The sequence below is a fragment of the Haliotis cracherodii genome, unplaced genomic scaffold (assembly GCF_022045235.1).
Source record: "Haliotis cracherodii isolate W230 unplaced genomic scaffold, xgHalCrac1.p SCAF_8, whole genome shotgun sequence".
Classification (NCBI taxonomy): domain Eukaryota; kingdom Metazoa; phylum Mollusca; class Gastropoda; order Lepetellida; family Haliotidae; genus Haliotis; species Haliotis cracherodii.
Genome location: NW_027266341.1, coordinates 58,052,115 through 58,079,344, shown reverse-complemented (window position 1 = coordinate 58,079,344; position 27,230 = coordinate 58,052,115). Strand labels below are relative to the sequence as shown.

Here is a 27,230-nt window from a genome sequence, read left to right as displayed (position 1 = left end):
CATGATGCAAAGTGCAAAGTAATTTTGTCATCCTATTCCAGTCACAGTCTGTCAACTATTCCAGTCACAGTCTGTCAACTATTCCATGTCAGTCTGTCAACTATTCAAAGTCAGTCTGTCAACTATTCCATGTCAGTCTGTCAACTCTGCTAGTCACAGTCGGTCAACTATTCCATGTCACACTGACTGTCAACTATTCTTTGTCAGTCTGTCAACTATTCTTTGTCAGTCTGTCAACTATTCTTTGTCAGTCTGTCAACTATTCTTTGTCAGTCTGTCAATTATTCCAGTCACAGTCGGTCAACTATTCCATGTCAGTCTGTCAACTATTCCATGTCAGTCTGTCAACTATTCCAGTCACAGTCGGTCAACTATTCTATGTTAGTCTGTCAACTATTCCACATCAGTCTGTCAACTATTCCATGTCAGTCTGTCAACTAATCCATGTCAGTCTGTCAACTATTCCATGTCAGTCTGCCAACTATTCCATGTCAGTCTGTCAACTATTCCATGTCAGTCTGTCAACTATTCCATGTTAGTCTGTCAACTATTTCACATCAGTCTGTCAACTATTCCATGTCAGTCTGTCAACAAATCCATGTCAGTCTGTCAACTATTCCATGTCAGTCTGTCAACTATTCCATGTCAGTCTGTCAACTATTCCATGTCAGTCTGTCAACTATTCAATGCCAGTCTGTCAACTGTTTGGTTTTAAATGTTAAATCTAGCACAGTAATATGTACAGGTCACCTAGCTCTACTGGAAAAACACAAAATGTTTATTTCCTAATTAACATTATGATTAATTGCAGTTAATTCTATTCACTTACCTTGGCGGTTTTGAGAACAAACTTTTTGGGGCCATCATCACCAAGCTGTGCTTTTAATTCTAATAATTTGGCAACTTCTTCTCCTATCTGAAACATAAATGAACATGATACAGTGACCAACCCAAGAACATGTTACCTGTAGTTCACCAGAGGCCAACTTAGGATATATGTTACCTGTAGTTCACCAGAGGCCAATTCCAGAACAGGACACTTGTAGTTCACCAGGGACCAACACAAGAACAGGACACTTGTAGTTCACCAGGGACCAACACAAGAACAGGACACTTGTAGTTTACCAGGGACCAACACAAGAACAGGACACTTGTAGTTCACCAGGGACCAACACAAGAACAGGACACTTGTAGTTCACCAGGGACCAACACAAGAACAGGACACTTGCAGTTCACCAGGGACCAACACAAGAACAGGACACTTGTAGTTCACCAGGGACCAACCGAAGAACAGGACACTTGCAGTTCACCAGGGACAAACACAAGAACAGGACACTTGTAGTTCACCAGGGACCAACACAAGAACAGGACACTTGCAGTTCACCAGGGACCAACACAAGAACAGGACACTTGCAGTTCACCAGGGACCAACACAAGAACAGGACACTTGTAGTTCACCAGGGACCAACCGAAGAACAGGACACTTGCAGTTCACTAGGGACCAACACAAGAACAGGACACTTGTAGTTCACCAGGGACCAACCGAAGAACAGGACACTTGCAGTTCACCAGGGACCAACACAAGAACAGGACACTTGTAGTTCACCAGGGACCAACCGAAGAACAGGACACTTGCAGTTCACTAGGGACCAACACAAGAACAGGACACTTGTAGTTCACCAGGGACCAACACAAGAACAGGACACTTGTAGTTCACCAGGGACCAACCGAAGAACAGGACACTTGCAGTTCACTAGGGACCAACACAAGAACAGGACACTTGTAGTTCACCAGGGACCAACACAAGAACAGGACACTTGTAGTTCACCAGGGACCAACCGAAGAACAGGACACTTGCAGTTCACCAGGGACCAACACAAGAACAGGACACTTGTAGTTCACCAGGGACCATCACAAGAACACCAGAGTGGCCAAAGCTTCAACCTGATGTGGTGAATGTCAGAAATGAACAGTAGATGTCAATAAAAAAAAACCATCTTCAGTCAAAATCTGTTACCCTGGTTACCACACCTTAAGGATGATTTACTGTTTCATTATCTGCTTATCCAGATGCCATCACTGGGAACTGTGCCATCAAGATTAACAGGGTTATATAGAATTAAAAAATATTAAACAAATGTGTTCATATGCAACAGCAAAAGTGTCTTGTAAACAAACATGATAACTTGAGATAAACATAAGTCGTAAAATTGAGTTATCAGGAAACAGGTAAATGTCAAAAAGAGTTCTCTAAAAAAAGTACATTTTCCAACACAAATGTGTTGTTTAAAGTACCTTCAGTATAACACGACGGCTGGAACAGGACATGTTGTGGATAACAGGCTGAAGTAAATCTACAGAAACTGTTGCATCATCTCACACCTACTGGTATCTAATCAGGGGGAATGGATCACGACCATAACACGACACACCCTAGCACTACAGTCTTATCTGTCACTGCTGACGCCTAACACGAAAACATTGATACACTGTCACAGTTTAACAATCCTGCTACCCTGTCAGTCCAAGCCAAGTGGAATTCTGTATGGGCTACTGAAACTACCATCCTAGTTGGCTCAGAGTATTTTGGACACTTTCAGAAAGTTATCCAATTCTTGACATTAATGTCATTTGTTTACAGAGAAAATAGCCATTTCAAAGTTCCTAACAATGTTTCAATGGCAACAAATGTAACAAGAGTCATCAGGAGATGCCAAGTTTTAGCATGTTTAGAGATATGGTCCAGACAAACACACCAATATGACAGAGTCAAAGTCTAACTTGTTGCCATGGATATGGAAAAATTAAAAATTCTAAAAATCCCTAAATAGCATGAGGCACCAGTTGACAACATGGTACTGTATGCAAAGTTTCATGAAACAATACCTATTATTTTGTTTAGATATGATCTGGACAAAATATGATTACAGACAGATGGAGAGACAGACGTAGAGATGGACAGACTAACGGACAAACAAGCTGATAACTATATTGTACACATTCACCATGAACCAAGAATGATAACTGGGGCAAAGTGGGGATTCAAACACAGGAGCTATGGATCCTGGCATGGCCAAGGGAGGGAACTCTGCACAGCGAGTGGTGACTCCAAAGAATACACCAGACAAAGCCTGTTTGGGGCGTGATGGAGGTTATGGAGCTGTATGAACACCATCACCACGTGCATAAAGATTCCATAATGAGAATCACACATTGTATTACTGAATTAGCTACCCTGAAAAATGCCTGCTTTACATGATCCAAACAAAGAAAAATCTTCCACATTCTTCATCTGTAGTCTCCAAGAATGGCATGCTGTTTCGGCTGTCAGAGATGTACTGTAACAGCCTGTGCCAAAAGCTGTTCAGTCACGTTGCATGGCATTATTTTCAGTAAATATTTTTGTGTGATTAGTATGGACTAGCACAAGCTGCTCTTCCTAGACCAGAAAATATCTTACTAGACTAGGCTTTGGACTAGTGGCTTAAGTCGCAGTCTGCTGAAACAAGTCGTCCCAGCAGTCGATAAAATGCAAACATCGTCACATCTCAACTATTTCCCTACCTTATTTTTCTTGCCTTTCTTTTTGGACCTTTCGGAGTCTTTGAGTCGGATGCTCTTATGAACACCACCATCATCATAACACTCCATTACAGGTGCAGTGGTTGGGCAGGGTACTATTCTACGACGTATGGGAATATCACGGAATGTGCGCAGGGTCCTGACACAACATGGCCGCATATAGAAGTCTATCTTATCATTTGTCCAATTTGGTCATTCCGAGAACGGATGTGTGACGCAGTACTGCAGACTCTTATCTGACCTAAATATTAACTCTGAGAGTATTCCACATGTTCCTTTATCACTACCTACCCCACCTGATTAAATCAAGTGGAATAGTCAATACACTGTCTTGGAAGAATCCATTATGGCAACAAGGGAAATCAGATAACTGGGTATACAAAGTGTCCTTATTTCATCAGATCTATGGGATGGTCATGTAGGTCTTGTTTCTTTTAATGAATGTTTATGCTTATCTGAAAGAATTCATGTAACCTAAGAAGAATGATAAGAAGAAAGTTGCAACATTGACGCCAAGACTTGAATTTCGCCATCAGGCACAGAGAGGAAACAGCCACAGCTGAAGATGGTGAGTATTTGTGCTCTGTACTCTATGTTTCCCATCTCACTGATCATTAACAAAGCATCAGTTGTTACAAAATATACTGTTAGGTCCCGCCAGGCAACGACAGACAGACAGTTTATTCAGTAAGAAGGCCATAAGCCCATAATACAGACAATGGTTGATTGCATGAACTACGCATGCCAAGGAAGTAGTCGATTTAAGTTTCTCTTAGCCGTTGGACTTTATATAGATATAAACATGTGTTATATACAACATCAAAGTTTTCTGATGAAATAATTTCAGTAAAAGATGTTACAGTTTGAAACTTGATATACGGTTTAGGATACATATTTCTTAGGGCTGAATAACGCTCACATACAAGTAAAACATGAAATTCATCTTCAATAAAAGATATACCATTTTCTATACAATATTTACATAATCGTTCAGTGTATGGGACATTTGTGTAACGACTGACTGACTGAGTACGGTTTTACGCCGCTTTTAGCAATATTCCAGCAATATCACGGCGGGGGACACCAGAAATGGGCTTCACACATTGTACCCATGTCGGGAATCGAACCCGGGTCTTCGGCGTGACGAGCGAACGCTTTAACCACTAGGCTACCTGACCGCCCCCATTTGTGTAACGAGTGCTTATTAACCTGATGAACAATCCATTGGTTGGATGTGGTACGAGCAGGAGTCTGATTCAGGATAATCCCTGTTACTGGGATTATACCCTAGTAAAATTCTCCACTTGGCAATGACTGGTGTATTTCTGAACTAAGAAATAATGTCACATTTGTTTGTTTGTTATGTAACATTTCAGCCATATAACAGTGGTCTGCAATTTGTTGAGTCTGGACCAGACAATCCAGTGAGTGACATCATGAGCATTGATCAATGCAACTGTGATGACATGCAATCAACCGAGTCACATACACATTCTGCAACATTTGTTTTCGTTCATGCCCATCCTCCCCCATTATTGACCAGTCTCTACATAATGTTCAAATGCATAAATGTGTTATTTGAAAATATAGAACTTTGTAATATATCTGATCACTTCCATCTTTACTGATGTATAGCATAGCCACACGGGGCTTCAGTATAGTAGCTTCATTTAGATTTAATACCTTTAAACTTCATTTGAAACTGAACATATTAGCGAACGGAATAGTTCTGATTCCCGCACATCTGCAAGCAGTTTCCATCGTCTGATAAGGAACTTGGTAACTCTATCCGACATAATAACCAAAGGTTCTGGCCTTGAACCAGTAAATCCACTTATCCATTGATAAGTCAGGAAATTACTTACCATGCCAATGGCAATGGATAGCTCTTTTTATCTCTTACGTTTTTTGGGGTTAGTTCTTGGGTAATTAATTGAATGCAGACATATTTTCCGTACATGTAGATGAATGGGTCAGGGAGTATTACCATAAGGGTACACAGAGGATAATCAGGGTTAGAAACTAACAGTTTTTGTCCACTAGTCCTTATAATGATAACATAAAGCAAACCCCTTAAAATGGTCCAATTTCTACTAGTCCTTAGGATATCTTTACTATTGGGCAGTTTGGTAAGGACTACAGGACTAGTGCCAATTTCTAACGCTGATAATAATGCTAAAAGGAAGATGTAAAATGGTATTGGGATCAGAGATTATCTCGACATAAGTAACAAATATTTTAAACCTACTGTGAGATAAACTTTTAGAAAAAACTAAATAAAAAACATGGCTCCTTATTCCCGTATATATTTGAAGTCATGTTTCACATAGCCCATGACAAGTTGACCCTTCAGCGTTGGAAATTGGCACTAGTCCTGTAGTCCTTACAAAACTGCCCAATAGTAAAGGTATCCTAAGGAATAGTAGAAATTGGCCCATTTTCAGAGTTTTGCTATATGTTATCATTATAAGGACTAGTGGTAGAAGCTGTTAGTTTCTAACCCTGCCCTTACAGCTAAGTGACACTACTCTGTTCATTGAATTTCTTCAGAAATTAAGAATAAAAGATATCTTGAAACATTACTTATCACGAAAACATGAAAGAAGTCTTTTTGATTGGAACAGTATTTGTAGCATCCTGTCATTTGAACCTCATGAACTGGCTTCAATGTGAAGCGCTAGTACTGAAATGGTCATGGTAATTAATCATAACAGAAAGGTCATAATACACTGGATAACCGAGGATGGTCTACTGTCATTCTATCGATTCAGTTTGTTGTTTTATGCAGAAATCAACAAAATTCCAGCTGTAGCACTATTTTAATCTGGGTCAGATAAACCAGTGGTCAACATCATGAGCAACCTCTGACACCATCAATAGGCACGATGACACCCAATCAACCAGAGCTTGACCACCGGATCCATTTTATTTGCCCATTACATATAATAGAGGGCTAGAACCTATTCTATCCACTCAAATCTATATCTTACCTGGTTAGATGACAAGAAACGCAGAGCAGAATGGTGTAGTTTGTTTTTTTGGTACAGCAGACGATGAAATCGGCAGAGAGGCAACATGGTGAGCACAATCACAAGGACAGAGGATATGGAATGGAGAGAAGAACTCTTTCAGCAACTCTGGTGAATATAAACAGTAGACAAGGCTAGCAGAAACACCCCCCTTCACCATGCTACATCACATCAAAACAGCCTCACTCCAGACAGGCATGCAGGCCTGGAAAAGTCATCTTCCCAATGCAAGGGAGTTCACTGACTATAAAAGTCCAGTTTCCACCCTTGCTGATCTAGGCTGGATTTATGGAGCAATATTTTGGCTGGACAAAGAAGTCTATGCATAGACCAATCAAAATTGATTTCCGGTTCTACATTTACCCTGTAGATTTCGGTCGAGTGCAGATTTGCAAAGCATGTTTATCGACAACTCAGAATCAACCGATATTTTCCAAATGTATTCATGTTTTAATCAAGGTGCTCACAAGATTTGAAGTAATGCATGAAGTGAGACCTGTTTTATCACAAAATAGATTTTGATTATCTATCACATCGCCTTGACTGGGCTCCGCCATTTTATTTGAAGCAAATGCAAGTGATGTGAGAGGCGGAATCTGATTTGCCAATAGGAAGGACACAGAAGGGACATTACTCATAATAGTCACTGGTGGCGCTATGATCGAGCCCAGGAATTCAAGCCAAGTTTGGCAAGGGTGGAAACTGGACGTATATAGTCAGCGAACTCTCTTGCCTTGGGAAGATGGGAATAGGCACATATATTTATATAAAATTCCCAGCCATCGGCAATATTGCAGCTACATCATTGCGGGGAGACACCAGGATTGGGCTTCATGGTTTGAACCCACACTAGGAATCTAACTCGGCCATTGGCGACATGCCCCACCATTCCTTGGTGAGTCCAGGTCGAACTCTGTCCCCAGCAACCTATGTTTGTTGTACAAGGTGACAAAATGATTTTATGTTTCTGGGCCGCGTTCCAAAAAGCAATTGTAGCGAAACGACAGCAGTATGTCTATGTTAAAGTATGGGAGTTACGATCTCCTTAGCTACGATAGCTTTGTGAGAGATCTGAGAGACATGACTCAATTCGTAAAGTACTCATGGCCAAATAATATCAAACTATACGACACACTCACACCATCCAGGGGGAACAATAAGAGATGGGGATTACCTCCCTTGACTAACAAGGCTAGGATTTTTGATAGCAGCAGGATATTTAATCTATTTTCCACAACAGATTTTTTCAAGCAAATCCAGGACAATTATCTTGTTAATACATGGGGAAAATTATACATTAAATTCCAGTTTTTTGTATAACTCAGTTATTTGAACTATCATGACTATAGCAGTGTGTGATGTATGTACTATTGTTTAAACAGATGTTGATAAACTAACACAGACATCTGTGGTACTGAGAAAGGTCATAATTTCACTTAAAAAACTAGATGAAAAATAAGCATTAAAAACTGGCACTTGTTCTATAGTCCTTGCCAAACTGACCAATAGTTAAGGTATCATAAGGACCAGTACAAATGTACCATTTTAAAGGGTTTTGCTGTATGTTATCATTATAAGGACTAGTGAACTAAAAGGATTAGTTTCTAACACCGAAAAGATGTTTTGAGACACACAAATAGGCTTGAACGTGTAGGGAATTCAACCAAGGCAAAACTACAAAGATAAAAATGCCTCCGATCTCACCATGCTCACATTTTGAAAGATCAGGATGAAAATGTAACAATTAAGGGATACACAACTTATTGTTGCGTTATTGTGAGAACTATCTTCACTGATTTTGTCACAAAAAGCTGTACATATATCAATGACTTGTAAGCAAAAATGTAATAAGTCAAAAGCAAAAGTCAGTAAGCCAAGTCAACAAAAATGGCGGAAAAACCATAACAAATTAATGCAATACCATTTGTGATTGGATGAATATATATGATCTGGCCAATGAATGTCGGGATAAGAAAAGCGCTTGACTAAGTCACTAAAGCTCTGATACAGATTGCATGATGCAAAGACACACGCTACTCAAAAGTTCAATTTTGATTTTTGATGGCTGTGCATTGTTTCATTACATCGACACTGTAAACTTGTAGGACTAATCCGTACAATTTACTTTACATTCATGGAATTATGAAACCTGTGACACTTTGCTCAGCATTTCTATCGGTCGAAAGTCCAACTACCGAAACAAATCATAAGTCAAATTTAAATTTTATCAGTCTATGACCGGTGACCGACTACCATCTGAAACTCTGTTTTTGTCATGCTTCATGAAAAAGAGTTATTCCAGGCCTAGTATTGATGATATAAGATTCTGCTGACAGTATTAAATAAAAGGAGTTTTGGTACCAGTTTTGCAAACCTTTCAATATTTGCAGAGTCAGCAAATCTGATGTGGAAATAATAAACTGCACCTGTTTTTTATAACCTGGTGGTTTCCGGGCTTTCAGGGCAGCAATTCCTTCACCTATTTCCTGGATCTGCTTGTAGATTTCAAACTGTTCCCGAGTACGTCCAACAAGTACCACACCCTTACTCCCATCCAGAAACATGTTGGGCTGATCCGATGACATCTTTCTGCTTGGATTATCTCAACCACAGGACCTTATTATCACACCGTGATACTTCCAGACACTTAGGAGTTGTTGCAGTCTTTTGGGAGATCTCTGCAACTTTCTTATCTTCTATGAGATCTTGTCTTCTAAGAGATTTGTTTTTTCTAATCGTCTATGAGCAGATGAGATCTTATCAACTTTCTTATCTTCAATGAGATCTTGTCTTCTAAGAGAATTGTGCTTTCTAATCGTCCATGAGCAGATGAGATCTTTTTAACTTTCTTATCTTCTGTGAGGCCTTGTTAATTTCCCTATCTTCTATGAGATCTTATCTTCTAAGAGATTTGTTCTTTCTAATCGTCTATGAGCAGATGAGATCTTATCAACTTCCCTATCTTCTATGAGATCTTATCTTCTAAGAGATTTGTTCTTTCTAATCTTCTATGAGCAGATGAGATCTTATCAACTTTCTTATCTTCTAAGAGATTTGTTCTTTCTAATCTTCTATGAGCAGATGAGATCTTTTCAACTTTCTTATCTTCCCATAGTACGATGAGATCTTTCTAGCTTTATCTTGAATGAAATCTTAGCAAATTTCGTATCTTCTACAACATCTTTTTCTTACCACAAAAATGTTCACATTTTTTCTCAGGATACTGTTTATACGAATATCACAAATAATTATCATGAGAAATATTCACAAGAAATAATTTTAGAGATCTGAAAATGAAATCTATCCTTTCTTCATGTTCTTAATAAGCACCTACTCAAGTTGAACAGCATAAGATTCGGATTCCTTGTATGAAAAAGTCAAAATGCCTGACTTGACTGTAATATTAATGCAGCAAAATTACTCTGAGTACATGCTAGAATACTATTACAACACAGTTGTCGTGGCGTAGGTATTTGAGATGACCGACACCTTGACCGCACCGTCACACCCTGAGCAACACCTACAACCGCGGTAATCCCATACATCATAACTCACAAAGGAATTCTTTTTTTTCCAAAATCAAAACCGTTGCAACTTGTTTTGTAGAAAACGAAAGATCACATCAATCCAAAATCATTGAAAATCACAGCAGATGAGAGTGCTTGTTCCTTGTTTATATTCCTCCAAACACAACTGTCATACTTCCTGGTAAGTATTTTATATAATCCAATTTTATATATCATGTATCTTTTGAATAGCTTCTGTTTCATCCATATATCATATGACAAATTTGTATATATCACAGCTATCCTCCAACCGATTTACATCTGTATATATGCCACACAGAAATCCATATATGCTTATAACTGTCAGTACATCCTCATCAACTCTCCTCCAGAATCTCAAAACTTCGTTTTCCTCTTCCCCGTCAAATGCTCTTGAATAACAACTTTGTCCAATGTGAACAGGATTGTCACAGCTCTCCCACAAAGTCCTACAGTGCTGTTTCCTATGGCTAGTTACTGTGCTGTGCTTGTATTAAACTAACATGCCGCTTCCTACAGCTATAATCACTGTACATTTCTCTAGTGTTGCATCAGCAGGAATCAGCTGTTTTTCTGTCCATGCCGGTATCGCATGGGACGCTGAGACTGAAAACCTGTCAATACTTTACCTCAGTGAGGTCAAGTGTCACGGCTGAGGGAGTGCGAGGCTGTCGGGGAGCTCCTGGCGCTATTAATAGTCCATTGCATCAGCTGATCTGTTGGCCCATGACAAGGGGCCAGGTAACGGATACTTCATGCTGTGTATACCTGATATAATGTGGGCTGGTGCATGATGAAATACCTTGTCATTCCATCAAGGTGGAATATATATGCTATGCTGTCTCATAGAACACCAGTGTAAAGTAGCTGGTCTCTATTAATGTCATGTAATGTCATTGTACATGCTACAGGTAGCAGTGGAAAGTACCATATTTACTCTAATATGTGTGAGTGAGTGAATGAGTTTGGTTTTACGCCGCTTTTAGCAATAGTCAAGCAATGTCACGGTGGGGGACATCAGAAATGGGCTTCACACATTGTATCCATGTCGGGAATCGAACCCGGGTCTTCGGCGTTCACTAATATGAGACATAGTACACATAGTACAGGTGGCAGTTGATGAAGTTATGCTGCCTCATAGAAGGCCAGTGTAAAGTACCATATTTCCTCTAATATGAGACATGGTAAACATAGTACAGGTGGCAGTAGAAAGAATTGAATTTTCAGGTATAAACATCATACAATGGCCCAAAGTCCAGAATCCCTGTATGACTGGATCTAGGCATATAGGTTTACATGTAAGAGAGAGGCCTCTTATAAAGACCAGGTCAGCTACAGCTAATGATTTCTTCCCAAAACATTTGATTATCATAAAGTTTACTGAATAAAGGATAGGGTTGGGTTAAAAATATTTAGCTATATGACTTAGATAATTGTGTCAGGGCCAGACAATCAAGTGATTGATATCTTGAGCAACAAACATTCCTTGCGGTGTGATGATATGCGGTCAAACATGTTGCCAAGACTACCCACCCATTAAATAAATCGCCTCCTACAACCAGCACAGATTACTGAGGACCAATTAAAACCCGGACTCCACACGGAAATTAATAGTAAGCTGAAGTTAATAAGGGTCTTATTAGAGGAAATACGCTAACTGTTAGCAGTGCATGACAAATTAACCTACCAGAAAGTTCTGAACATGTTCCACGGGTAATTGTCATGCTCAGTAGCTAGTCACAAAGCAGTTGTGCATGGATGGACTATAGCAACATATGAAGAATAGTTTATACCAGTGAATGTTTGTGTGCACTGGTCATGCAGTGTAGGAAGGAATAGTGGTAAGGTGGACATGGCTGTAGTGATAGTGGTAAGGTGGACATGGCTGTAGTGATAGTGGCAAGATAGACACAGCTGTAGTGATAGTGGTAAGATAGACATGACTGTAGGAATAGTGGTGAGATAGACACGGCTGTAGTGTAGGAATAGTGGTAAGATAGACATGACTGTAGGAATAGTGGTGAGATAGACACGGCTGTAGTGTAGGAATAGTGGTAAGATAGACATGGCTGTAGGAATAGTGGTAAGATAGACACGGCTGTAGGAATAGTGGTAAGATAGACATGACTGTAGGAATAGTGGTAAGATAGACATGGCTGTAGGAATAGTGGTAAGGTAGACATGATTGTAGTGATAGTGGTAAGCTAGACACGGCTGTAGTGTAGGAATAGTGGTAAGATAGACATGACTGTAGGAATAGTGGTGAGATAGACACGGCTGTAGTGTAGGAATAGTGGTAAGATAGATATGACTGTAGGAATAGTGGTAAGATAGACATGGCTGTAGGAATAGTGGTAAGATAGACATGACTGTAGGAATAGTGGTAAGATAGACATGGCTGTAGGAATAGTGGTAAGATAGACATGACTGTATCATGGGAATAGTGGTAAGATAGACATGGCTGTAGGAATAGTGGTAAGATAGACATGACTGTAGGAATAGTGGTAAGATAGACATGGCTGTAGGAATAGTGGTAAGATAGACATGGCTGTATCATGGGAATAGTGGTAAGATAGACATGGCTGTAGGAATAGTGGTAGATAGACATGGCTGTAGGAATAGTGGTAAGATAGACATGACTGTAGGAATAGTGGTAAGATAGACATGGCTGTAGGAATAGTGGTAAGATAGACATGACTGTAGTGTAGGAATAGTGGTAAGATAGACATGACTGTAGGAATAGTGGTAAGATAGACATGGCTGTAGGAATAGTGGTAAGATAGACATGGCTGTAGGAATAGTGGTAAGATAGACATGGCTGTAGGAATAGTGGTAAGATAGACATGGCTGTTGGAATAGTGGTAAGATAGACATGGCTGTAGGAATAGTGGTAAGATAGACATGGCTGTAGGAATAGTGGTAAGATAGACATGGCTGTAGGAATAGTGGTAAGATTGACATGGCTGTAGTGTAGGAATAGTGGTAAGATAGACATGACTGTAGTGTAGGAATAGTGGTAAGATAGACATGGCTGTATCATGGGAATAGTGGTAAGATAGACATGGCTGTATCATGGGAATAGGGGTAAGATAGACATGGCTGTAGTGTAGGAATAGTGGTAAAATAGACATGACTGTAGGAATAGTGGTAAGATAGACATGGCTGTAGGAATAGTGGTATGATAGACATGGCTGTGGTGTAGGAATAGTGGTAAGATAGACATGACTGTAGTGTAGGAATAGTGGTAAGATAGACATGGCTGTATCATGGGAATAGTGGTAAGATAGACATGGCTGTAGTGTAGGAATAGTGGTAAGATAGACATGACTGTAGTGTAGGAAAAGTGGTAAGATAGACATGGCTGTATCATGGGAATAGTGGTAAGATAGACATGGCTGTAGGAATAGTGGTAAGATAGACATGACTGTAGTGTAGGAATAGTGGTAAGATAGACATGGATGTAGTGTAAGAATAGTGGTAAGATAGACATGACTGTAGTGTAGGAATAGTGGTAAGATAGACATGGCTGTAGTGTAAGAATAGTGGTAAGATAGACATGACTGTAGTGTAGGAATTGTGGTAAGATAGACATGGCTGTAGTGTAGGAATAGTGGTAAGATAGACATGGCTGTAGTGTAGGAATAGTGGTAAGATAGACATGGCTGTATCATGGGAATAGTGGTAAGATAGACATGGCTGTATCATGGGAATAGTGGTAAGATAGACATGACTGTAGGAATAGTGGTAAGATAGACATGACTGTAGGAATAGTGGTAAGATAGACATGGATGTAGGAATAGTGGTAAGATAGACATGGCTGTAGTGTAGGAATAGTGGTAAGATAGACATGACTGTAGTGTAGGAATTGTGGTTAGATAGACATGACTGTAGTGTAAGAATAGTGGTAAGATAGACATGGCTGTAGTGTAGGAATAGTGGTAAGATAGACATGGGTGTAGTGTGGGAATAGTGGTAAGATAGACATGGCTGTAGGAATAGTGGTAAGATAGACATGACTGGAGTGTAGGAATAGTGGTAAGATAGACGTGGCTGTAGGAATAGTGGTAAGATAGACATGGCTGTATCATGAGAATAGTGGTAAGATAGACATGGCTGTAGGAATAGTGGTAAGATAGACATGACTGTAGGAATAGTGGTAAGATAGACATGGCTGTAGGAATAGTGTAAGATAGACGTGGCTGTAGTGTAGGAATAGTGGTAAGATAGACATGACTGGAGTATAGGAATAGTGGTAAGATAGACATGGCTGTAGGAATAGTGGTAAGATAGACATGGCTGTAGTGTAGGAATAGTGGTAAGATAGACATGACTGTAGTGTAGGAAAAGTGGTAAGATAGACATGGCTGTATCATGGGAATAGTGGTAAGATAGACATGGCTGTAGGAATAGTGGTAAGATAGACATGACTGTAGTGTAGGAATAGTGGTAAGATAGACATGGATGTAGTGTAAGAATAGTGGTAAGATAGACATGACTGTAGTGTAGGAATAGTGGTAAGATAGACATGGCTGTAGTGTAAGAATAGTGGTAAGATAGACATGACTGTAGTGTAGGAATTGTGGTAAGATAGACATGGCTGTAGTGTAGGAATAGTGGTAAGATAGGCATGGCTGTAGTGTAGGAATAGTGGTAAGATAGACATGGCTGTATCATGGGAATAGTGGTAAGATAGACATGGCTGTATCATGGGAATAGTGGTAAGATAGACATGACTGTAGGAATAGTGGTAAGATAGACATGACTGTAGGAATAGTGGTAAGATAGACATGGATGTAGGAATAGTGGTAAGATAGACATGGCTGTAGGAATAGTGGTAAGATAGACATGGCTGTAGTGTAGGAATAGTGGTAAGATAGACATGACTGTAGTGTAGGAATTGTGGTAAGATAGACATGACTGTAGTGTAAGAATAGTGGTAAGATAGACATGGCTGTAGTGTAGGAATAGTGGTAAGATAGACATGGGTGTAGTGTGGGAATAGTGGTAAGATAGACATGGCTGTAGGAATAGTGGTAAGATAGACATGACTGGAGTGTAGGAATAGTGGTAAGATAGACGTGGCTGTAGGAATAGTGGTAAGATAGACATGGCTGTATCATGAGAATAGTGGTAAGATAGACATGGCTGTAGGAATAGTGGTAAGATAGACATGACTGTAGGAATAGTGGTAAGATAGACATGGCTGTAGGAATAGTGTAAGATAGACGTGGCTGTAGTGTAGGAATAGTGGTAAGATAGACATGACTGGAGTATAGGAATAGTGGTAAGATAGACATGGCTGTAGGAATAGTGGTAAGATAGACATGGTTGTAGTGTAGGAATAGTGGTAAGATAGACATGGCTGTGGTGTAGGAATAGTGGTAAGATAGACATGACTGTAGTGTGGGAATAGTGGTAAGATAGACATGGCTGTGGTGTAGGAATAGTGGTTAGGTAGACATGACTGTAGTGTGGGAATAGTGGTAAGATAGACATGGCTGTGGTGTAGGAATAGTGGTAAGATAGACATGACTGTAGTGTGGGAATAGTGGTAAGATAGACATGACTGTAGGAATAGTGGTAAGATAGTTAAGACTACAGTGTACATAAGATGAACTCTTTTTACAGCCAGGTCGCTATGGTGATATTTTTATTCATCACAAGAGACCACATCATGCTGCAGCAGCCTATCACATCGGCCCCTGGTTCCATGCTGAGGCATAGCTACAAATGTTGAAATGACAAAAGGTCACAATGAAGCCGCTTCGGTCACAATTCCTTCCAGTCAGTTAGAAGCATCATGCACAATATCGAGTCCATTTCAGCCAATCAGAATCAGTTAAATTAGGATCACACATTCCTATTCTGTCCTTGAATCCCTGAGTGATGAGAAACTGGGATTTCAGGTGTATCAGAAGAAAAATGTCGGTCAATCTGGACTGAAATATGACCCCTCCATCATGATCTGGAGACACGCTTCGACAAACAATGGAGCAGAAATGTGGTTAGTCACAGTGGACCATCTCTTGTTACCAACTACCCGACAGTCCTGGTCAGAACAGGCCCAAGTACTTTACATCTCTGTAATTTGAACCAACTGATGAGGTTTGTGTGCTTGCAATATGTGACCTTCAGATATTCGAAATAAATGGGCATCAGCATTTATAAATCATGATAAGTTAGTGTGCTGTCTCACAATATTCTCACGACAGCCTGTACTTCATCAGATCTGTCATTGATGTTGTCAGCATTCTGGCACTGAACTAGTGGCTTATTCTGCACCGGTGGCTTAACCTAGCCTGTATTGAAGGTATCCTTTAGGTGTTGGGCAGGGGTTCGGAAACCGTCACATGCGCCGGACATGTCCGATTGGGAATCTCAAATGTCCGGTTTAAAATATTGCTTACCGGACATTAAAATTTTTCTGTCCGGACATTCTTAAATTTTGACTGGACATGATCAACAGTTAGGACTGAGCAGTTTCTGTCTGCAGTTGTAACACAATGAAGATTATCTACACTGACAAGCTTTGTTTGTTTTGATTGCTGTAAATACATCGAACCTACATGATAGTCCAAGGGGTCAATCACTGTAATAGGCAATAAACTGAGTAGACACTGATTAATCAAGGATTAATTACTGAGAAACATCTTGTTAATTTGAGTGAAAGGTGTTTACAACTGTACATAAATGGGGAAAGAAGAAAATTTAGATATTCATTTACATAAATAATTATAAACATTTACAAATGGAAAAAAAACTATTAGGCTTTGAAACCTAAACTTAAACCATGGCTCCTTTGTCTTTGACCGTGGTCTAACGGAATTGTTAGTAAAACACCTGTTGGCAATGACGGAACTTCTTTTTTCCCCTATCATTTGTCTTGATGATAGAACAATCTTATGAAAAAGGTTTGTCGCCAGCGGGATTCGAACCCGTGAAGTCCGCACTGAAGGCTAACGAATGTCGTCTTCTGCCACGGACACATGGGAAAAAGGGTATGAAATTAACTACTAAATATTTACGTGCATCAGTACCAATTGCTTATCCCTTTATGAACTGCGAAATGTGTTTTATGCAATTTTTATACAATATGTAATTCTATGCATTCTAGTATTTGTACAGTACTTATGATTTTGTAGTTTTTCGTTCAATGAAACGAACAGATAGAAAAGAAATTACTGGTACTACTACTATTATCTTGATCAGGGCTATAATTACTCATAATAGGCCCATCAACATGGGCAAGTAATATTTAGTTGATTGATAAATGTGCTTGAGTTGGTCCAAAATGAATGGTATACTTGCCCCAGGACATGCATTTCATAACCCAAAACAGCAAAGTGAGAGGCGCACATGCAAAAGGCACTGATGACAATTATACAGAATAATTGTTTTTCTTCCTTGTTAGAGATAGAGACAACAGCTTGAGCGCATTATCAATAAGCAAATATAATGTTCTGCATTTATGCATACATATGCCTATCCTATGTTTGTAGGATAGGCAGCCTTCGTTGTGGTTATGGCTTACTGGATATAATTTTTGAATGATTATAAATTATGATTCTGCTTATGGTGGTGCTTACAGGAATGACTGGAATTATTCATGATAATCATCACATAAACATTCTACTTCCACATCTGAGCTGTACCCATCCTGCATGAACATGTAGGTTAATGTTTGTTTCGTTGTTGTTTAACGCCACACTCAGCAATATTCTAGCTATATGACGGCGGTCTCTAAATAATCAAATCTGGACCTACAATCCAGTGAGTGATATCATGAGCATCGAGTTATGCAACTGGGATATGATGACATGCATCAACTGAGTCAGTGAGCTTGTCCACTCGAACCCATTAGTCGCCTCTTACGACAAGCATAGTCGCCTTTAGTGGCAGACATGGGTTGCTGAAGATATATTTTTCTAATCGCGATCTTCACAGGAATATTTGGTATGTAAATGAAATGGTCAGTAGAGATTAGGGCACTTGCAAGCTTGACTGCCAGTGAAAGGACCACGGATTTCTAAATGTTGCGTTAAAATGTCTGAACAAGTGTTCTTTATCAAACAAATAAAACAACATTACAAGCAGTGACACGTAAACAATTGTATATAAAAAAATTAAACAGTTATATTTGGAGAAAAATGTTCTACATTTGGGCAAAATAGGTCCCTTTTTACAACAATTTTTTCCTATTTATATATTTTTCTTTAAAAGTTTGTATTTTCCATAAGCTTATTCCTCATTGATTAACAAAATAGATGTCGTTTCTTATGCACATGTCTGCACAGATTTGTCATCGCATTGAAACATGTTTCCTTGCTTACAAAACCGAGTGTACTGTTTGGCAGTCAAGTGACTTGTAGACAAACTGTTAAGGGGAGGTAACTAGTACCTGACTAATCTGGAATCAGAAATTCCATGTAGTTAGCTTAATTATCTCTGTTTAAGTAGGGCTTTCATGCATATTTTTTTGACAATTCATAATTGTTACGTTGGTTAGGATAACTTAAGAATATAATGGGGATAATTAGAAACTATTTTTGGATATTTCTCTGCCTAACTGACAATTTTGGGACAAATAGCAATTTTATTACAAGGACTAAATTGGAGTTTTTTTAGCGATATTTTCCAAGTATTATTAAGTAATTTGGTACTGCTTATACATAGAAAACAAATACTGTCCTGTCATTATTTCCTCTACCTATTTAAGAACACTTGGGCTTCAACCTCCAATGTGAAAAAGTGAGAGAGAGAGAGAGTGAGTGTGTGAGTTGGGTTTAACACATCTTCCCGTGCAAGAGAGTTAACTGACATTAAAAGTCCAGTTTCCACCCTTGCCGAACTAGGCTGGAATTACTGGGCTCGATCGTAGCGCCACCAGAGGCTATTACCAGTTATGTCCCTTCTAAGCCTTTCCCATGGACCAATCAGATTCCACCTCTTGTATCACTTGCGTTTGCTCCATGGAAATGGTGGCGACCAGTCAGGCCGATCTGATCGATAATCAAGATCTATATTGTGATAAAACGGGTCTTACATCGCGAAATGCTTCAAATCATGTGAGCACATTGATTAAAAACATGATAAGATTTGGAAAATATCTGCAGACAACGAGTTGGTGATGCACATGCTTTGCAAATCCTGCAATCGACCGAAATCTGCACGACAGTTTACGAACCGGATTTCGATTTCGGTGCGCGATTTTGATTGGACTATGCATAGACTCATTAATACTCATTGTAACTCCATAATACCAGCCTAGTTCGGCAAGGGTGGAAACTGGACTTTTATAGTCAGTTAACTCTCTTGCCTCGGGAAGATGGGTTTAACACCACTTTTAACAGTATTCCAGTTATGTCATGGTGTGTCAGCTTAATGTGGGCGGATAACCCCAAGTGATGCAGGCCTCAGACGTTTACCACTTCGGTGAAACCCATGAGCTGGGGTGAACTTGGATTTGAACCAACAATCATAGATTTCTGGTGAACAAAGTGATGCATCTCTGCACTGAGATGATCTATGTGTGTTGACAAAAAGGCGATCTAGTCCCTGTAATTAATCACAATTGTTTCTATTAATCATAAATGTATATGTTTTGTTAATTAAAATTCATATTTAACATTGATTCTCACGATCAATGAAAATAATGTCTAAAGAAACTGACTTCTAAAATAACAACTTTAAATAAGGACTAGTTATTAGTTGTCTTTTGGGTGTGTGCATGTTTGGTGAAACCTACTGTAAGTTAATACCCCCTATTCTGATTTGGAGAGATATGCTGGGTCATGAAAACAGGAATCTTCTTACACTAATACAGCCATCTCGAGTAAAGCCTACATGTTTTGTCTGTGACTGACGAACTACCAAATTTCGAGCTTTAATCATTCATAATCATATCAAAGTTATGTAATTGAATATACAGCTAGAGATCTGACTGATTCAGGTGAGTAGCTTTTGTGTTTTAGCGAAAAAAGGTAGCTTTTTGGCAATGCATTTTAAAACACTTGTGATTGTGTATAAGGGCAGTGGTTTTTGTAACTTGATGTGACACAGCCTTGACTGTTGCCTCTTCCTGTTTTATCTGTAACATGTATAATAAGAACCCCATTACCTGTTTGTGAAGTTGCACCCATGTCGGGGTTGAGAGTGAGTGCGAGTGAGTGAGTTTGGTTTAACGCCGCTTTTAACAGTATTCCAGTTATATCACGGCGTGTCAGCTTAATGTGGGAGGAAAGCCCAAGTGATGCAGGCCTCAGACGTTTACCACTTTGGTGAAACCCACGAGCACGGGTATGGTGCTGACAAACCTAGAAACATAATCGGGGCGAACCGGGATTCGAACTCACAATCATAGGTTTATGGCGTGCCCAAGGGACGCAACTCTGCACAGCGAATCGCGGCGCCTTAGACGAGTGGACCACCCGTGCCCCATTGGGGTTGAGAGAAAAGAAATCATGTCAATGCTCGGTACACACTGTACCACAGTGGAATAACGATTTCTGATGCAGATTCGGAGAATCATACCACTGGTGATTATGACTTTGCATATTAATATTGCCATATTGCTTTGCCGACAGTATTGCTACTTGCTAGGGTGCCCTAAGTTATATTAATTAGCCAGTATTGTGTGTAATGTAGGGCTGGGACAGGTAACTCGGGTACTCGGGTCGGGTGGGTCCTGAGTTGGACCTGGGTACCCACAGTACTTCCCCGACCCGTGGTTAGTCGCGTGACATATTGTTTAATGACAAAAACTCACTAGAGCTCAGTGGTTACACTACAAGTTGCTAATGTTCCCATTTCTTTATGATGATGCACACATTCCTTTTGATTTGTATATGTTTGAGTAAAGATAAAGCTACAGTCAATTTTAGTGTACGCATGATATGATCGTTTAATAAGAGACCATATATCTAATTATCTATTATATGGTCTCTCGTTTCATACATGTATCTGAACAGTTTTTGCCAGGGCTACAGTTAAACTATTCCCAATTAGACATTGTGTTCCCAACACTTGAGACCTACAGTGGGTACCCGGGTAGGGTCGGGTAATAGGGGGTTGGGTACCCGGGTAGTAAATTTGGACTCGTCTCAGCGCTAGTGTAATGAATTATTCTTAGTGTCAATAAACTCTTAAATTGCTTTTAGATTGTTGTGTTATTCATCTTGATAATTGTGCGTGTGGTTTTGACCACTTTGCTTCACTGCACTCGTAACAATAGCTCTAAAACAGTAGCAAGTCACCAGATTAACATGATTGCATCATTCAAGTAGCAGCTGAACTCGAGACACTTAGCAATTAGACGACTTATGGATATCTACGGCGCATCACGCTAACATGTCAGTGACAAAAATTACACAATACTCAACAAAATAGAGGGAAATGTGTATATGATTAACAATTACTACTGCGTAATGTTATCTCGCTGTCATAACAGATTATTGAACACAACCCACGTGTTGAACAAGCCGGCTCGTATTTTGCACTGTTTTGACAGATCAGGTAACAAGCCTATAAAGCAATACTGATGCGTTTATGACCTCACCTTATCTTTGTCTGCTTTTTCAGCCTTTAATTTCCGTACTACTTCCCCTTGTTGTTTAATTTCATCTTTCAATGCCTTCTGAACGTCAGCCATGTTTTCATCGGTTTCATCTAAAAGTGAAACAGGAAGTATTACTGAATAAGGATCTAGGTGAAAATTCCTGCTGCGAACAGCATGGAAACAACTTTGCTTAAACTTACTGAGAAAGAAGTGAAGACTATCCGAAGAAGGAAAGTTCACGCAAACAGGAAAATAATTCAATTCTAAATGCAAGCAGATATCAAAGCAAGAAAACCAACGTTGTCAAGCACAGTCCCATTGCCTGGCCCAGAATCGATTATTTGCACATCGCCTACAAATAGCTGGAGCTTGCTCAATGCGGCGTTAATTTTGTTTTTTAAAATTCTACTAAAGACCACATATATACTCATACCGTTCGGAATATGGTTTCTGTCTCTACCCTTCTCATATCATAAACAAAACACGTAATAAAGACACATTGGCAGAATTTTCATTCACGGCATATACCAGGGCGTATACACAAGTCTTATAGGCTCACAGCGATTTTATGTGACAATAAATGGTAAAATAAGTCAAAGTGTAAAATGTAATTCACTAAGGCAATTTACAAAGTGCCTAAAAAACATTTCAGTCATTTTACAAATTGACTGAAATATCCGTCCATTTATTTGACAGATTGACTAAAATTATATAAAGTTCAACTTAAGGGTCTAAAACATCACAATTTAATGATCATGTTGGGATTAGAAGCAAAAATATTATATAAAACATTGATCTTCGTTTACTTTTAAAACCATAATTTTCAGTCATCGGTGAAGAAATTCAACCTTAAAACGTTTGGCCTTTGTTGTCATATTAAACTAATGTGGAAAGATCTTTCAGCCCATTTGTAAAATGACAGATTTTATTTGTAAATCGCGTTTTGTAAATTGCTAAAGTAATTTTACACATTGACTGTTATATCAACTTTTCGAAAAAAACTATTTAAAAGAATATTAATGACGCAATACATTCGTGATTTTAAAGTATGAAGTTCGACATTTAAAAGAACATATTCCCAATGTACATGATAATGAATAACAGACGGCTGATGATGCTGTACACACCTGTTATAGTCCGCATTTCGTCTGTATCCGATTCAGTGGACATCGTTATGGTTTAGTATGTAACTGTGTCTTCCGTATTAAGTAAACCGACTACCGCGCGTGATGCAATGCCCTCTCCGGGGATACAAATAAGGTTCCTGTTATTATACCTTGCGGGGGATCAAACTTATAGGCCCCCATGTGGGGATTTGGAGAGAGGTGAGCTGGGGCATTGGAGAGATATGAATTGAGGCCACACTTTTATTGATTGGTTTATGCGTTAGGAGACCTTAAAAGGAAGACAGGTTAAGCAATACTTATATGTTTAATCATTTGTTGAATGCAAATTTCTCTCATTAAAGCACTGGCCCGTGAAGATCCGGGATAGAATAGGTCTTCAGCAACCCATGCTTGCCGTAAAAGGCGACTATGCTTGTCGTAAAAGGCGACTAACGGGATCGGGTGGTCAGGCTCGCTGACTTGGTTTGATGCATGTCATCGAACCCATATTTGTACAAGTATCACTTGTCCCCACTTGTATTTTCATGATTCCAATAAAACTGTTTTCCATAAAAAATCCACTGATAATGGTATTGGGTGGCGTCATCTGAATCTGAATGGCGTACGGTATAACGGGACGACAGTTTTTTCGAGATAAAGTTCTATCCTCTGTTCAAATGCAGGGACATAACGTCATGTTGTAGTAGGATAATGCCCACCCACAAGTTACACAACAGAACCGGTAATACCAGCTCAATTGGACTAATCTTTGATTCATCATTGACAATACATCATGTTGCTATTTTCAATAACACAACATTTACACCACTTTCTATGAAGCACAGTTACCCCTTTCCGCTAGTGTATATCACAGCGGTTGGTCAATACTCGAGTCTGGAACAGGCAAGCCAGTGATGAAAACCTGCATCAGCAACTATCCACGCCATGCATCAAGGCATGATGTCATACAATCAAAGTCAGCATGCCTGATCAGCCTATCCAATTTAGTTGGCTCTTATACGACCAGAAATGAGGGGCCAGGGATCTGTTGAAACCTGGATCTCCACGGGTAAATAAGAAGTTTGTTTCGCATGTGAATAGGGGGCACGGGTGGCCCAGTCGTCGCGATTCGCTGTGCAGAGTTGCGTCCTTTGGGCACGCCAGAAACCTATGATTGTGAGTTCGAATCCCGGTTCTATCCCGATTATGTTTCTAGCTTTGTCAGTACCATACCCGTGCTCGTGGATTTCACCGAAGTGGTAAACGTCTGAGACCTGCATCACTTCGGGCTTTCTTCCCACATTAAGCTGACACGCCGCGATATAACTGTAATACTGTTAAGAGCGGCGTTAAACACAACTCACTCACTCACTCGCATGTGAATAAGTGAATTCTGTTCACGCAGAAGCAATGCATTTCTTAGGCATAATAAATGTACTCATTTGTCTCTTTAAGAAGATTTTAGGGGTTTTCCTATGGGGGTATGTAGGTAGAAAATATGCTAAAATGAAGTTCACTATTAAATCTTAAATGAATGTTTTGTAATTTTTAGGCACGAAATTCTATCCCATTATTATCTTTGCGATTAAAATCGAATGAAGAGTGTCTTAAAGAAAATATACGCCCGGGCGTTTAATCGAGGAAATACGGCATTTGTGGTCAATAAAGTACCTATAACACATGTGCCAGATTATATTTTTTTCCTTTCGTTATCTAAGACTGTTGAAACGTTTAAGCTATACATTCTATAGTTGCCTGTAATCTGTCTGTACGACAAACGCAATTCTGCGTGTCGGCAGACGATAGGTGTTGTCGGGGTTGCTCTGGTGAAGGTCAAGCGTTGTGGTCGATATCGATATGCGGGACTGAGCATGTTCTTTCTTTTCTGTCGTCTATTGTATGTATTTTAACGAGCACCACACACCAATGGAATCCTTTGTTTTCTATTGTCACTCGATGATAAAGCGGAATGATGATGACTGTTGCATCTGAGCTTGTAATACACAACATATTACATAGAACATGGAACAAATGCGAGGGAAACACATGTCTGAGCAAGCAAGGGTCCTTCTAAAATATTTGTTCCAGAAAAAATCCACCCACCAAAGCACGCACGCACGCACACACAGGGGCACAAACACGCGCGCACGCACGCACACACAGAGGCATAAACACACACGCATTCACAAACACGGAGTTTTACGTCACTTTTAGGAGTATTACAGTCAGATATTAATGATTAATTTCGGAGGAAAGTCTCAAGTGACGCAATCCCATGCATGCACAATCATGTTATTGTTCGTTTCTTGTTTATGTCGCTGTCAGCAATATTCCAGCCTGTAAATATTCATGTAAATATTCATGTCCACACAAACAAGTTATTGATATCTAATTCTGTAAACAACGATCCACAAAGTTGGGCACCGATGACAAGCAAACAAACAAATCCCCGAGCCTGACCACCAATACATTTAGTCGCCTTGTTCGACATCATTAGCTCGCTAATATATATAGCCAGGGATTCCCTAAGACTTATTGTTTGTTCGTTTTGGTTGTTGTTTAACGCCGCACTCATCAATATTCTATCTATATGACGGCGGTCTATAAATAATCGAGTCTGGACCTGACAATCACGCGGATCGAACTACGCAAATGGGGTACGATGACATGCATCATCCAAGTCAGCCAGACTGACCATCCGATCCCGTTAGTCGCCTCTTACGACAAGCATGGGTTGCTGAAGGCCAATTCTAACCAGGAATCTTCACGGGACCATAATTATGGTAGTGAAAAACCAATACCACATAATCATTAGGGTCTGGGATACGAACTCACAACCAGCGCGTCACGACAGCTAAAACGCGTAGTTTCAGCGAAACAGTTTAACGGTAATGAGAAAAATTGTCGATTAAAGTACATAACATTAATAAACCCGCATAACAAGTATTAATTACACACCTTTTAGAACGATACATAATATTAATTAAGCCTGTATAATAACTTTACATTACACATGGATTTGGAACAGTGTTATAATAAAAATCAAATCGTTTTCACGAGGCGTATTTTCTATATTTATCTGGAACACAAAACACTTAAAACAATATTTACACAGGTGCATGCATTCAGATCATGTAAGTGCAAAAAAAGAAAGAAAAAAAAGTGCACATTGTCCCTGTTGTAAAGCACCTAAATCTGAAAGCAGGAATGAAAGTTTGTGTAGCCCATTAGGTGACCCTAATACCTGTACATACTTGTCAATCTTAACCAAATCGAAAGATCCCCGCAGCAAGTATTATTTCGTTTTAGAATAAATATTCCATCTTTTTAGAGAAACCGGTGTAATTGGAAGGAAGTTCTGTTGGCAACTCCATGCATTTCTGACACGGATCCGAGACATTAAGTCACTTGCTTCATATTGCGTCATGCCCAAACGTCCTCTAACACCGAAGTAGTTGACTCACGACACAACAGGCCACGGTGACATTATAGAGTGCACCATAATGTAAGTCAAACGTACGCTACCGATCAAACACAAGTGTCTCTTGTCGGGGACTGTATCCGAGACTTGTTACCATGTACAACTTGCGGAAGTGGTGGACTTTTAAACCGGTTTTTCTTAAAACACGGACTGGATATTTCGTGTTACATCAACATTATGTCAAACTTATACACGGAAACAGTGTCTTATGCAGGGGAATGTATTTCTTGATAAATCCGACTAGGAATGTTTTCAAATTCCCCGATACTTTTGAACAAGTGGACAATTTGAAAGCGTTCAAAGTAAGAACAGTTCGTGGCGGATCTGAAAGACGACCTGAGCTGATAGGCTATTCTGAGGATATTTATGACGAAGATAGATCGGCGGTGTATACTCAAAGTGAACGAATGCAGAGAATTCAGACAGAACTAACTAGGAAAGCCATTGAGCTACTTGAACACACAAAACCTCTCTCAACAAACCCCTGCGTCCTTGACATTGGTAGTGGATCTGGGATTAGCTCCGCCATCTTGAAAAAGGCTGGATATTTTGTTGTCGGAACAGACAGTAATACGTTTATGTTAAGTATTTGTAAACATAAAGTGAACAGCCAGGATTGTGTGAAATTAAATATGTTCTATCATTTACCGTTTCGAGCGAGTTGTGTTGGCACGGTTGTGAGTATTTCAGCGTTACAGTGGATCTACGCCCTATCTGACTGTCACAGATACATGGGAATGCTGTTTTCGTCTCTGCACGACTGTCTTGATGAAAGTGGACGGGGTGTTCTACAGTTCTATCCTCGGATGTTGTCAGACGTGGAGAACACTTTGGACGTTGCACAGAAATACTTTCCTCATAGTGCTCTGGTTTGTGATTTTCCTCATTCTCACAGAGGGAAGAAAATATATTTGATATTGATCAAATAAAATA

The 27,230-nt window shown here is 39.6% G+C and overlaps 2 protein-coding genes across 4 annotated transcripts in view; one reads left to right on the top strand and one right to left on the bottom strand.

Moving 5' to 3' along the window:
• LOC139449849 (histidine--tRNA ligase, cytoplasmic-like) overlaps positions 1-9,332 on the bottom strand; it is a 21,792-nt gene extending 12,460 nt beyond the window's left edge. Inside the window, exons 1-2 of the mRNA XM_071231407.1 lie at positions 9,038-9,332; positions 830-916 (exon numbers count right to left, since the gene is read on the bottom strand). Of these exons, the coding sequence (XP_071087508.1) occupies positions 830-916; positions 9,038-9,196 (246 nt within the window). The 5' untranslated portion in view covers positions 9,197-9,332. The remainder of the gene's footprint in view (positions 1-829; positions 917-9,037) is intronic.
• On the top strand, positions 4,061-27,230 carry LOC139449848 (uncharacterized). Of its 3 annotated transcripts, none has more exons than XM_071231403.1 (3): positions 4,061-4,150; positions 6,633-6,722; positions 26,148-27,230. In XM_071231403.1, the coding sequence occupies exon 3, from the start codon at positions 26,393-26,395 to the stop codon at positions 27,224-27,226; it is 834 nt and encodes a 277-aa protein (XP_071087504.1). In that variant the 5' UTR covers positions 4,061-4,150; positions 6,633-6,722; positions 26,148-26,392; the 3' UTR covers positions 27,227-27,230. The 3 variants fall into 3 exon arrangements, with proteins under 3 accessions (XP_071087504.1, XP_071087505.1, XP_071087506.1); XM_071231404.1 differs by having other exon boundaries at positions 4,073-4,150; positions 6,630-6,722; XM_071231405.1 differs by lacking the exon at positions 6,633-6,722 and having other exon boundaries at positions 4,073-4,150.

Bases quoted from the DNA above. Each gene is read 5' to 3' on its own strand.
- LOC139449848 (XM_071231403.1), top strand. From the start codon at position 26,393: ATGTACAACTTGCGGAAGTGGTGGACTTTTAAACCGGTTTTTCTTAAA.